This window comes from Alligator mississippiensis, chromosome 5 (genome assembly GCF_030867095.1).
Source record: "Alligator mississippiensis isolate rAllMis1 chromosome 5, rAllMis1, whole genome shotgun sequence".
In the NCBI taxonomy this organism is placed as follows: Eukaryota; Metazoa; Chordata; order Crocodylia; family Alligatoridae; genus Alligator; species Alligator mississippiensis.
In genome coordinates, this window is record NC_081828.1 from 184,626,827 (window position 1) to 184,641,265 (window position 14,439).

At 40.2% G+C, this 14,439-nt stretch overlaps 1 protein-coding gene across 3 annotated transcripts in view; it reads right to left on the minus strand.

Annotated features, from left to right (window-relative positions):
• The window catches only part of NEBL (nebulette), a 486,921-nt gene that overhangs the window by 55,188 nt on the left and 417,294 nt on the right, over nt 1-14,439 (minus strand). Inside the window, exons 22-26 of one of the 3 annotated variants that reach the window (XM_059729063.1) lie at nt 12,237-12,329; nt 7,468-7,560; nt 6,988-7,081; nt 5,189-5,280; nt 664-756 (exon numbers count right to left, since the gene is read on the minus strand). The exons of the other annotated variants lie outside the window; for them this stretch is intronic. Coding sequence (XP_059585046.1) covers nt 664-756; nt 5,189-5,280; nt 6,988-7,081; nt 7,468-7,560; nt 12,237-12,329 — 465 coding nt within the window. The remainder of the gene's footprint in view (nt 1-663; nt 757-5,188; nt 5,281-6,987; nt 7,082-7,467; nt 7,561-12,236; nt 12,330-14,439) is intronic. 3 annotated transcript variants of the gene reach the window in all.

A 14,439-nucleotide genomic window follows, 5' to 3' on the forward strand; every position in this document is an offset into this window, starting at 1 on the left:
TGAATATTCATTGCTGCTTTCAGTGACCAAGCTAAAATGAAAACACATTACACAAGCAAATAGGTTAAAAACTTTTCCAGAATTCAAAATCCTAGAGTAAGACCATGCTTATATGCCTAGCTGTCTCATACAGTTGCTCCCCACACTCTTGAGAAGACTGTTGTGCCCACTTACTACTGTTTCTTGCATGTCAAATCCAGAAAAGAGGCAGTGAAGTCACCTGGAGGGTGACTCCCTGCCATCAGTGTTGGTTTTCCTGTCTCCATTTTACTTTAAAGTAGCAGGGCCAAGCTCAGAATTTCACTGCCTCTTTTCCAGATTTGAAGTGGAAGCAAGTGAGCAAAGATCTACTTCATGGTGGGACTCTCAAGAGCACTGCAAAGGCTGTACAGACAAACCCTTAGCTGTCTAATATGTGAAATGGGTTCTGGCCCTGCATGTCCAAATAGTTGATGCAAACAACTGTCACTTGTTAAATGAAATCCCACCTGAAAAGTGTACCCCTGTTACACTTGATTTTTTATATCTTTTATTGAACCAGCTGTGAGGTTGGGATACACTTAGATGAGTTTTCGGGTATCAAATATCCTTCCTTAAGTTTCTCCTGTTATACTCATAAAGTAACCAAAAGTTTCAGAGAACAGAAAGATTCAGAGAACTTGCCAAGCTGATATTGTCTTGATTCTTCTTGACTCTTTCTATCTCAGGAGTGACACTCACAGCAGTAGCTTTTCCAGGCTGCTTTCTATAGTGAATCTATTATTCAACAGAATAAAAATGTATGTAATCTATTAAAACATGATCAGACTGCATTACATTTAAATATAAAATATAACAGGTCATGTGGGAAACAATGACTAAACTGCATTTGCAGTTTGTTAAGTTTTATAAAACATTGAGTCTTGAAGTATAACCTTGAATTCTTATTATGGATCCCTGTGATGTGTATAAACATGCTGATATACACCCATAATATCTTGACATTTGCCACACTAGTATTTTCCAGTGTTTATGGTAGTCCCTATGCCAGTAATTCTTAATCAGGGTACTGTGGTTTGGACATGGTGTTATCTTTCTGAGTTCTCTGCAACAGAATAACTGCTCTATTATTTTTCTATATTCAAAATAAAAGAGTGCAAACTAAGGCTACCTACACACATGCTCAGGAGTGGGAGGGTTGGGAGCATTTTAATTAAAGTGGTTCCCAGACAGCCACTGTAATTAAAACACTGCAACATCATGTTTATTAAGCCCCCGCACATTTAAAAATGGTTGAAGGACGCTTTAACTCATTTGACAAGCTTTAGTTAAAGCGCCCCCAGGGCCATTTTGAAATATGGGGGGTTAGGGGGAAAGGTCTTAATACACATGATACTGCGGAGATCCTAGAGCGTTCTAATTAGAATGTGGAGCAGACTAGATTAAACGAGTCTGCTCCAATGCGTTCTAATTAGAATGCATCAAATCATGTCTATAGGCAGCCTAAGATCGGGCGCTTTCTGAGGGCTGCCATGATTCTATCAAGGGATACCTTGAATCTATTGAAGGGTGCTTCAAACCTAAAAAGGTAGGAGTTACAGCCGTAAGCTTAGAATGGGTTATAACATAAATGTTTCTGTAAATTCAGTTACAGCAAGGGAAGTCTCAAAATTTTAATAGCACCCACCATAACTATGTACCTATACAAACGCAAGAACCACATAAAGGATACATCCATGGGTCCAACTTCTACACGCTATTTTCCGAGGTGACTGCTCATGAAAGACAAGCTGGAGTAGATGCAAGATGACTGTGTATAGTATATAGGCATACAGAGAGAATTAAAATCAATTGTCAAAAATCTCACTTAAGGTTACTGAGACATATTTTGCAGAATGGGAATCTGTCTCCACTTTTTTTTTTAAGGATGTTCATTTCCAAAGATAATTCAATAAAGAAATTCATGGTCAACATCATGCCAATATTTCAACAGTGTAAACTACATGACTCAAGAACTACAGACAAAACCCTAGGAAGGCTAAACTGGCAGGAATTCAGTGAAGAATTAAAAGAAGGTAGGAGAATCCATGTGAATCAACATGATTCAATGTAAAGCAGGTCTTCTTAAACAAATGTCTAATTTTTTATGATATCTCAAGCTTGGTCGATAAAGGTAACCATGCTTGCAAAGCTCTTGCACTGCAGCCTAGATCAACTCTAAGGCGCAGTCAGGCTCCTACCCTGCAGCCCTTGTTAAGTATGCTGATCCAGTTACCACTAATCAAGGCCTGCTGATCACCAGCCCCTTCCCTCTGATTGATTCTACAGTTGTATTTAAGGAACTCCTCCAGCACCTAAGCCTTGCTGCAGTCTCTGAGCAGCTCCTGTCCCAGCAATATCTCTGGCTTCCCTAGATCCTGACCCTGTTTCCTGACTCATGACCCCAGCTTGGCTTACTTTTGGACTTTGCCCTGTGGATTATTCTTCAGACTTGGCAGCTAAATAATCTGATTCCCAGCTCCTGACCCTGGATTGGCATTCTGGCTCCTAACTCGTGGCTTCTGACCCTTACCCCTGTAACCCCTCCCCACCCCAGCTCCATGACCAGCTCTACCCACTAGGCCAGCCAGCCTGGTGGACCATGACAGCACTGGCATATTCTGACATGCATGATAGTATGTAAAAATAGTATCATTCAAAAACCAGTGCAGACTATATATTAAGTGAACTAAAAACTGGGTACCTGGTAGATTACAACAGCAATTGTAAACAGGACATTACTGTCTAAGGACCCTGCTACACACTCAAATTAAAACTGGATAGAAACCAGTTATAGAGTTGTCACACAATTTCAAACACCAACTCTATAGCTGGTTAGGTCTTTTTATAGCTGAATAGACATTTTTATGGCGTGATAACTACTTGGCACATGTGGCCAACCTAACTGATTGCGTGATTAACCAGTTAATTGTTTAACATGTGGCAGGGGCCCAAATAATTTGAAAGAAAGATATAAAATCATTGCTTATAAAATTGGTAAATAATACAAAAACTGAAATGATAAACAATGATATGGATGGATCAGCTACATAGACTTACCTGTATCATTCAGTAAGGGGAGCACATTTAAACAACAAGCATATAATACAATATTAAAATACCCGTAAAAGCCTGTACATCTAGGAACAAAGCATGAAGATCACAGATATAGTGGCACTTGGTCTGTTTTCTGGAAAGCAGTAACTCTGAATGGATCAATGACTCATGATGAATAACTCAATGAACATCAGCTGTCATTGACATGTTGCAGCTGCTACTAGTCCCATTAACATCTTCTATGGAGAGTGGTTGGCCCTTAGAAGACAGAACAGGAAGTACAAAGATGGTCCTTCAACTACACAAGGATACAAAAATGTGCTTAATAAATGCTCTGCTTTTTTCTACATCTTCTTCCCCCGAAGAAATAAGACATCATGATGGACATTTTTGATATCTAACACCAATCATCAGTAAGTTGTTTTTTTAGGTGGGGAGGAGGGGGTAGGAAGGTGAAAAGAACAATTGTCATTGATTAATTGTAATCTGTTTTCACCAGTGGAAAATGTAGTGGACTGCATCAGGCAGATTTATTACTGGAACAGGAGGAATGGGTTTGGTTGAAATACTACTTTGTTTAAATTAAAAAATAAATAAATAAAATTAGTCATGGTCATTTGTTTGGCCAGGAACAATATTGCACCTAATTAATTTCCTGAACCATGCAACGACCTGGTTAATAGATCTTTTAAAAATTGTTACTCCTGCTGACCTATTACAGGAAAAATATAAATATATTTAAGTATAAGTGTCTTTCATTATTAAACACATGCTTAATTAAGGAAAACAAAGCATGGTGGGGACTGACTTGTAAGAAACTGCTAATGCTTGAGACACAATAAGAAAAAATAAAGCAACTTCCCATGCTAACATTTTCTTGATTCTTCTTCACTCTCTCAATCTCAGGAGTGACACTCACAGGTGTAGCTTTGCAGAGCTGGTCTTTGTACTGGACCTGAGTAACGGTATGAAATATTATAGATGGAGTTCAAAGCAACAAAATATGTGTACAAAAAGTTCACTGCACACAGTCTATGATCATGCAGCTTGCTTTAAGTCATGTGATTGTAGACAGGAAACATAGGTGGCAGAAAGCTGGGGCTAATTGGGCTTAGTCCCCACAAACTAATTTTGCAGCGGATGGTGACAACGTCACTGCCACACCCAGCAACCCTGCCATGCGCTCCGCACACACCACACATGCAACACCAGCGCACGCTGTCCCCCACAATGGCACTGAAGGAGGGAGGGGCAGGGGTCAGGCGGGCATGCCCCACACCACCCAGTCCCCCCAAATAATCTTTTCTCCCGCCACTTGTGACAGACAGTGACATGTGCAGGCATTCACCAGTACCAGAAGCTGCACTGGAAAACCACTGAGGGTGGAGGGGGAGAGGTTTGCAGGATCAGGAGAGCTAGAGGGTCTGTGGGGTGTTGCCCTATCTGGAAATGGGTGGAGTTGGAGGGAAGGGAGTTAAAAATTGCCAGATAAGGGGAAGGGAGGGGAGGGCAGGAAGAGCACAGGGCTAGGGCTTGAGCAAGCAGCTGGGCTTTCCTGGCCTTGGACTGCACTCTAAACGTGTATAGATGTTCTCTGTATTGGGTTACCCTGTTCATGATCTAACTTAATTCACCTACTCAGGTGAACTAATTTAGATTGAGCCCAGCATTTTGGGCCTGATTTAAACCTCCCCAAATATATGAACAGATGATCATTTAGATCATCCTAACCCTAGCTATATCCATCTAAATGTAACATCTGAAGGTACCCAAAAACAGTAGTCTAATGCCGCAAAAACACTGAACAACACACAAGCATTTTGCTAGAAATGTCATTCATTCATGGACACTCACTTAGAACCAGATGGCACTTATCATCATTCCTTCTACAAATGCTCACACCCATCACATAATGTTATTTTTGTGCAAGTAGAAAGTTCCCATTGCTGTTAAAACAAGCTCAAACACTGAGTTAAAGGGTTGTCTTCTGAAGTGAATAAATTGGTCTTTCTGATAAAGCAGAATTAATTCAAACACCATTCATTCATCTAGGCATCAAGGCATTTAAAACAACAGACAAGATCTAGTAATAAGTAATAAATATGGGTCTCACATCACTAATAGTCTTCTGGTTTTCCTTGACTCTCTTTAATTCCAGGGGGTCAGAAATAGTTGTGGCTTGTTTAATCTCTTCTTTATACTTTACCTGTATAAAACATGGTAAAATATTACCAGTTTAAGAAAGAAATAGAAGGGCATAAAAACACAGCAAATGTTTTGTAATCCTCTCCTACCTAATGCACTGTTAGACCTTACAAGCCACTACTACAGGCTGGAATGCCACAATCATCAGAACCTTCATGTGTTATTTTTCTAAACAATAATCATTTAGCTTTCTAGGCTCTCCAAGTGGGAATACATCTTAGAGGGTGCAACAAAGCATGTCTGTGGCATGTATGGGCTCTTAGGCAATATGTACTGGAGAAGATCCACCACATGGGAATGATTAGTTTTTCATCTCATATTTGGAAGTGGTAAAATTAGTAACATACGGTACCAATTATCAGCATATTTCTCCATAAAAATGCCACCCTGCCAACATTTAAGGAAACCATTCCCAGTCCGATAGCTGATGAAGGTAATTTCCAGCATAGTGCTGTCGCTTAAGCCCTTGACAGACATTGCATTTATGATATTATTAACTTGTTAGTTGCACAATAAATTATACCATGCTACATGTTCAGCCAATTTATGGTGCCACAAAATGGCCAATCAACCACAAAGATGTTCTACATTATATAATGTAGAACATATTTGTGGCCAGTTTCTATGGCACCTAAATTGAACATGTGGCCACTATTATGCTCCAGACAGAGGCTGCCTCAACCCATGCCAACAATCAGTTGCTTGTTAGCACTGGCCCCAGACAATCCTGTATTTCCAACTGGACCTGCGGCTGTCTGGAGCCAGAGCTGATAATCAACTGATTGTCAGTACTGGCCTTGGACAAACCTGGGTTTCAAACCAGGTTTCCACCTGGACCTGGGTCTCAAACTGGGTTTCCAATAAGACCTAGGCCTGTCTGGGCTGGTGCTGACAATCAACTGATCATTGGCATTGGCCCAGGATAGCCCCAGGTCTTGAACTGGACAACTGATTGTTGGCACCGTCCCCAGACAAGCACAGGTCCCCAAACTACCACCAGCCTGATTCTCAAGATTGGCTGGGGACAGTTTCAAGTCCCAAACTGGGACCTGGAGTTGTCCATGCCCAAGCCCAACACTCAGCTGAGCATTGGGATTCAGAACAGGGCAACTTCAGGCTCTAGGACAGAGCCATCTCCTGCCTGATCAATACAATAGGGCTGGAGGCAGTCCTGCAGTGGTGTGACAGGGATTTCAGGAATTTTATGCTTCATTCCAAACATTAAGCATCCTGTAAAATACAGGTCTGAGGCATAAAATTCCTCAGATCACAATGGTGCCATTACTTTAATGTCTACCAAAGGCCTAAGAGGACAAACCTGACTCTTCTACGTAAATTTGGAGAGTGTCAAGTAGGATTAAAATGCTAGTAAGACTTCTGTACATGGCATTAGTGACATCATAACACTTCTTCCATTTTGGTTTCCACTTTTCAAAAGGGATATTAAAATATTAGAAAGGACTTAAGAAAAGTACTTGAAGAATTTCTTGAAGTTTGGATAGCATGTTCTAGTAAAAAACTAAACCATAAACTATTGCTCTGACTAAACCATAAACTGTTACTGATCCACTGAGAGAAAAGTATAAGTATGTGTTTTTCATTATCAAGGACAGGCTTAATTCAGGACAACACATAGCATGGGGGAGCCTGCTTTGCAAGAAAACACTAAATCATGTGATTACAATAAGAAGAAAATAAAGTAACTTCCCATGCTGACATTTTCTTGATTCTTCTTGACTCTCTCGATCTCAGGGGTGACAATCACAGATGTAGCTTTACAGTGCTGCTTTTTGTACTGGACCTGGGAAACAGGGCGTTAGATATAGATGGAGTTCCAAACAACAGAAACACTGCGCTTTGTTAGGACACAGTACATAACACACATGCATGTCACTAGAAATGTATTCATTCACAGATGCTCACTTTGATCCAGATGGCACTTACAAACTTGCCTTCTGCAAACGTTCAAATTCACACACCTAGAAAGTAATGTTATTGTGGTGTTGGGAGGTAGTTCCCATTACTGTCAATATAAGCTCAAACACTAGGAAAAGGGCTATCCACTTAAGTAATTTAATTAGTCCTTCTGACAAAGCAGAATTAATACAAACACCATAGATTTAGTCATCTAGGCATCAAGGCATTTAACACAATAGAAAAGATTCTGCAAGGATAAATATGTCTCACATTGCTAATATTCTTCTGGTTTTCCTTGACTCTCTTTAATTCTGGGGGATCAGAAATAGCTGTGGCTTGTTTAAGTTCTTCTCTGTACTTTACCTGTGTAACATACAGTAAAATGCTATCAATTTAAAGGAGACGCAGAAGGGTACAAAAGCACAACTAGCATTGTAATCCTTCTCTTCTACTAGTGCAATTAGACCTTACAAACATACCACTATACCTTGGATGGTGTTGAATACCTCCCTTTAGGTCATAAAAAACAGTTATTGAAGTATGGACTAGGTCATGATTTTATACTAGAATATTGATTGGGATCAAATTCTTATTAGATGTTACATCAAACATATAGGGGGTTATTTTTTCATGATGTATAATGGAGTAGATTTAAAGATTATGCGGAGGACGGTATCTTTATCTGTTCATCATCTGGAGGCATTTATATAGTTTTATATTTATATCACAGAGAACTACACTAAAATAGCATTAAGGTTGTAAAGTCAAGTGTTCAGCAGTAACCAGAACTCCTGGCCATTATCTTTGAAAACTCATGGTGATTGGGAGAGGTCCCAGAAGATTGGAAAAGGGCAAACATAATGCCCATCTTTAAGAAAGGGAAGAAGGAGAATCCAGAGAACTACAGACCAGTCAGTCTCACCTCAGTCCCCAGAAAAATCATGCAGCAGGTCCTCAAATAATCCATTTCTAAACACTTAAAGGAGAAGAAAGTGTTCAGAAACAGTCAGCATTGATTCCCCAAGGGCAATTTATGCCTGACCAACCTGACTGCCTTCTATAATGAGATGACTGGCTCTGTGGATGGGGGGGAAAGCTGTGCACATGATAAACCTTGACTTTAGTAAGGCTTTTGATACTGTCTCCCTACAGCATTCTTGCAAACAAGCAAAGGATGTCTCGGTTCAGTGAATGGGCTGTAAGAGGGATAGAAAACTGGATGGATCATGACACTCAAGAGGTAGTGGTAATCAATGGCTTGGTGGCAGCCAGTATTGGGTGGAGTGCCCCATGGGCCAGTCCTGGGGTTGGTTTTGTTCAATATCTTCATCTACGATCTAGAAGATGACACCAAGCTGGGGGGTGTAGTAGATACACTGGAGGGTAGAGCTAGGATTCAGAGAGACCTCAAGAAATGACAGAGGTGTTAAAACTTCTCAAATAAATGGTTGCTAGAATTTTATAACGTGGGCAAGACCACTTCCTCTCTACCCTCCTTCCAACAATTATGATTTTGCTTAACCGTTTGTCCCCAAATTTTAATAAACAGCTTAAGAGAGATGGCAGAAGTGAAAATTTTGGGCCCTGGTGATTAAAGAACAGTAAAGTTACAAACAAGTGAAAACAAATACCTCCAGCCATCATCAACCTCTCTCTCCACAAATATTCACTACTTGGGCCCTCTTTAAAACATCCCAGTGGCCTGCTGTATCAATTACAAGCATTGGTGACAGTAATCACTGTAAGTATTATTTCTAGTGCCTAATGTCATCTGGGCTACAATTATTTAAGAAACTGATTCCTCACAATAACAAAATGAGCAACAGCATCCTGAACATCACTGACTTTAATTTTCAAGATCTGGAAACAAGCTGAGCTCAGTCTTGTTTGCCACATCTGGGATGTTTCATAAGCTTCAGAACAAGATACCTTTTTGCTTGGGCAGGTTTTAAATTGAATTATTTGGTTTTAGTTTAGTGTTTGTTTCCAGGTTTATTCTGGTTTGGTTTGGTTTTGCTTTCCTTTGCTTTGCTTTGCTTGTTTGTTTGGGTTTTGGGTTTTGCATTGATTGTACATTTTAAGCCATGTAATGTTTTACACAGAGCAACAGAATTTTATGCTTGGCAATTTTGAGCTTGTTAAGCTAAATTCAGAGACATGTGTTAGATGCTCAAGCCTAATGGACTTTAAATTTACATTTTGTTTTGGTCTCTAGTCTTGTAAGTTACCTTAACTAAATTCCCCACCAGATCCTCTTGCTGACATAACTTAAAATGTCCTTGTGTATCACCTTTGGAGTTAGCACTGTATGTTTCAGTAATTACTGTAAAGTGCCTAAGAGTGTTTAAAGAAACTAAGGGTGTGTCTACATGTACACTTTAATGCACATTAGCCTATTTTAATGTGCATTAAAGTGTCACAAAAAAGTGATGGGCACTTACATGTTTTGGGTTGGGTGGGTGGTGCTTTAATTAGAGGGGCTTTGTGAGCTACTCTAATTGAGGTACAGCTGTGTCTCATGCATCAGCATCCCCATGCTTAAAAATGGCAGCAGGGGCACTTGAACTAAAACTCATTTGAAACACATTAGTGCAAGCACCCCACCGCCATTTTTCAGTGTGGGGATGCTGATATATGAGACGCAGGAGGCTGCTGGAGTGCAGCAATTGCCACGCTCCAGCAGACTCAATAAATTCCAGTACATGGGAGCAACCTCTGCACTCATGTGCAGGCACCCAGAGGTCTTTAGTTAATGCAGATTAAAATAGGCTAATGCACATTTTTCTAGTACCTCACAATGAAGGTACTAGATTTAATGCACATTATCTAAAGCACTTTAATGAATGTGTAGATGTGCCCTGAATGAGACAAAACAAACTAATGCATTTCTCTATGTTGTGACACAGCTAGTTTTATTATCCTTGCAAGATGGGTGTCAGGTCATACTTCCATACTTTAATTAGACAATCACATTAGAGGACATTAATGTCTTTGGCATTTTTTAATTTAATGTATGCTAGACATACAAAGACTACAATACCATTGAAATGATGCTTTGTGTTCTTCTGACATCCCTCACTTCAGGTTTATATAGAATTTCACTCAATCTACCCTTTACCACCTCCTAGGCAGGCTGTTTATGAATTTTGCAGAAAGAATACCGCACATTAAATTTTCACTAAGATATGAAAGATATTGAAAGAATAAACAGCATTATATTGATGTTACTTGTAGTAGACTTTTATTGCTTTTTTCTTGTGATTTTTATATCCCAACTGCTGCCGGGAAATAATATAGTATAGAATGAAGCAATTTAAGTGACTTGCAATGGATGCAGGTGCTTTTGCTTATCACCAGTTCAAATCTGGTCTTCGGAGATAGAATCACCTTTCTATTATAGGAAGGAAGGAAGATGTCTAACTGAAAACAATGTTGTTGCACACAGAAACAGGAAGCTGAACTTGCTGTATTTTATAACTTGTACCTGAACACTAGTCAGAGTGACAATGGGATAAGAAGTGATGAGACAGATTTGGGACAAAAAGTTGTTTTTCAATAAATAAATAAATTGTCTATTTATTGTAATTTTTCTGAGGAAGATAGTATCCATTGTCATATTCTATATGGGTAAGGAATACAATTCTAGTGAGAAAATGAAAAAAAACCACCTTTTACTTATTCAAAGAACTTGCATGGTCCTACTATGACTATGCTGATAAAAGTGTGTCATTACTACCAATATCGTGTTACTGACCATATTTTTAAGTGTAACCCCAGCAGTTAATGTGCAAAAATGCGCACACCGTTGCACAATGCAGTTGCAGTTTTGTTTTCTCCTCCCTGGGGATGGCTGACCTCAAATCTCTCTCCAAATTAAGACGCTAGTAGTGGTTATCGGAAGAGCACATTCAGCTTTTATGAAGCTTTTATTTTGGTATCTCATTCTCAATTAGTAGTTAGTAGGGGTGTGCAAAATAAGGCCTATTCAATTTGGATTCAGCTCAAATCAGGGACAGTGATTCAATTCATTCATTCGGATCACTGTCCCCATTCGATTTGGCCGAATCCAGATCTGAAGATTCAATGCTGATTCGGAGAATCAGCAATTCAGACATACACACAGCTCTGCCCCCCCCGCTCCCCTGGCTCAGTGACTGGCCATGTGGGTCCCTGGGTAATCCCCAGACCCAGAAGGCACTAGTCACCGAGCCAGGGGGCACAAAGGGGCCCCCCAGCGCACTCTCCAGTGGACTTGGAAGTGGACCAGAAGTGCTTCTGGTCCACTTCCAGGTCTGGTACCAAGTGCACTGGGGAACCCCCTGCACTTCTGTGGGATACTGCATGCACCCCACCATCACAGCATTCACGAATCACCTGCTACCTAGAGGTATGTAGAAAAAACATTTAAAGCTGGATCAATGTCTTAATTGCTGAATCTTTCCGAATCGATTCAGAGGCGATTCTATTTGGAGAGATTAAAAAGGTCGTCTGATTCAATTCAGATTCGGAGATTCAGCCACCGAATTGGGCCAAATCTCTGCCGAATTGAACCAGGGACCGAAGGTTCACGCAGCCCTAGTGGTTAGGATGTTTATAATTTTCTCAGGCAACCATAGCTAAACAACATAATGTAAGGGACAAATCTTATTAGCTCCACAGTTCAATTTGTCACAAACCCTCTAGTTATTCCATTATATTTTTCTAAGTTACAGACTGTAGCTGCAATTCATTATGACTCAGTGTTATAAAGTATGATTAAGATTTTTTTTTGAAAGATTAAATTCCACCAATATATATTTTATAGTAAATAAAGATTTATTTTCCTTTTATGATAACATGAAAATAAAACATTTGTTGTGGAATCAGAGGAGCCCAATTACAAATAAAAATAATTAAACTTGGGACTTTGATGGAGCACTATTTAAATAGGGTGAGGGATGTGAAAAGTAGTATTTCTAAAAAACAAACAAACAGAAGAAAAAAAAATATTGTACCACTGTTTATTCTAGGGGAGAATAATAAATGTTGCTAACACTTACTGAACTAATATTCTGCTGATTTTTCTTTACTCGTTCAATCTCGGGAGTCTCTTTTACTGCAGTTCCAGCACCTACTTCCTCCTTATAAAACAGCTTCACCATACAAAAAGAAATAATAATTATGATTCTGTTAGGAATGCAAGCACCAAGTCTCACAAAGACAGTCGCACAATTCTCTGACTTCTAAATTGGTCTGACTGCAAGTCTGATTAGCAAAGTTAGTATTTTAAATTTTTCATAAATCAGCTCAATCATAATTATTAAAAGTTCACCTGCTTTCTAAATACTTTTACACATCCACAGTATCCCAGGTAGTCTGTCATCAACCTCTAGAGTGATATAAACTTCTTGCAGGTTTATTTAACAATAGCAGCAGCAGCAGCAACAACAATGATGATAACAATTATAAATATAAGAATAATAATAATGTTTCTCACCAGAACTTACAAATGTCTATATATGTAACTTAAGGCTCAGGCAACTTCCTTGACTTCAGTGTGATTACTCATATGTATAAACATATGCAAGATCAAAGGCCTATACTGCTTTTTCATTCCTAGATCCCTAAGCACACTGGAAAAGATGAACAAATACTACTATTTTCCAATTAGGAAAAATGTATTATTTAATAACTGTTAAAATATTTATTAAATGATTGGCAGAGTCAGAGTTAGAATTCAAATTACTTGACTCCCAGTCCCACATTCTGGCCACAGAATTCAATGATAAAAAAATAAGGATAACAGGAACCTTAACAAACCATCTAGCCAATCCTTCTGAAGGGAAAACAGAATACTTAAACCATTCCTGATCAATCCAGTAATGGGCATCCTATGTTACAAATAAAGGCAGAGTTGTCATCTGCAAAGTTGCATGTGTTATTTGTAATATCTTTCTATGTTTCAAGAACTTCAATAAGGACAAAACATAAGTTGTATCAATACACCTGTAACTCAAACTACTGAAGTATTATTCAACACAATTATTCAACAAAGTTCCAAAGCTGCGATAATATGAATATTCGTGAGGCAGGACCATAGATTGCATATTTTAAGGAAGTTTTATTTGAAAAAAAATGTCCAGAATTTTAATGTTCTATGCCAATAATGTTGCCATTCCATCTAGTGTTTTAGGTATATAATTAAATTCCAAGTCTCACTGATAATTTCATAGAATTAAGTTTGTCAGTCTCGCCTAAATTAAAATGTATTAACTCTGGTTTTGGTTAATAAACATCATAGGCACTGACTCATTTTTGCTGGGGGATGGGTGAGCCTAAGATGATGGACATGTGACAGCTCTCTTCTAGGGTGACCATCTTTTCAAAATGGAAAGGCGGGAAACATGCCCAACTTCCTCCGCCCTACCCCGCCTGGCAGCATAGCTTGAACTTGAACAGAGCTAAGTGGATGTAGGCTGCTGCATTGCCACAGCAAGGCACACCCTGCCCACCCAGCAGCACCAGTGGGCAAACTCTGGGCCGGAGCTGCTGCCACACCCACTGCTGCTGGGAGGGCAGGGGGTTTCACACCAAGGCAACACAGCTACCTTGGGGCTTCTGGGGGAGGACAGCAGGGTGGGGAGTCCCAAGGCCACAGCAGGCACACCACATCCACCCCCACCCTGCACCCAAATGTGTGAGGAGTGAACACAGCAGCAGGGAGCTGGCCTCCCCTACCTCCTAGATGAGTTGCCCGTGGCATTGTCTTACCTCCCACTCTGGCCCCAGGCCCCATGTACCACCTTGGCTGGACAGCACCCCCAAGTCCAGCCCCTGCCCCACTCCCTCCCTCACCATGGGGGCTTCAATCTATCCCCTCCCCGCCCCCACCTTTAGACTTACTTGCAGACAGCTGGGGGAGCTGCTTTTCTCCATTGCCTGGGGCTGTATTCCTGGCCACATGTATGTGTTTGTGCACATATATACATCATACCCCCTGCATCCCACTCCCCACAGCCCTTTACAGGCTGGAATTCTGCCATCCTACAAGAGGAAGGAACTCTGTCATTTCTTGCATTTTTCCATGATGAACGGAAAACACAGATCCCTTCATGATACTGGAAATCCAGGAAAAATGCTGTTTCAGAGTCATGCAGCCCAGGACCATGACCTGATGTTCCCATTTTGGGACTGTCCTGCCCAATTAGGGACAGGTAGTCACCCTACCCTCTTCCCAAGCGGGGGGGGGGGGGGCAAAACTCT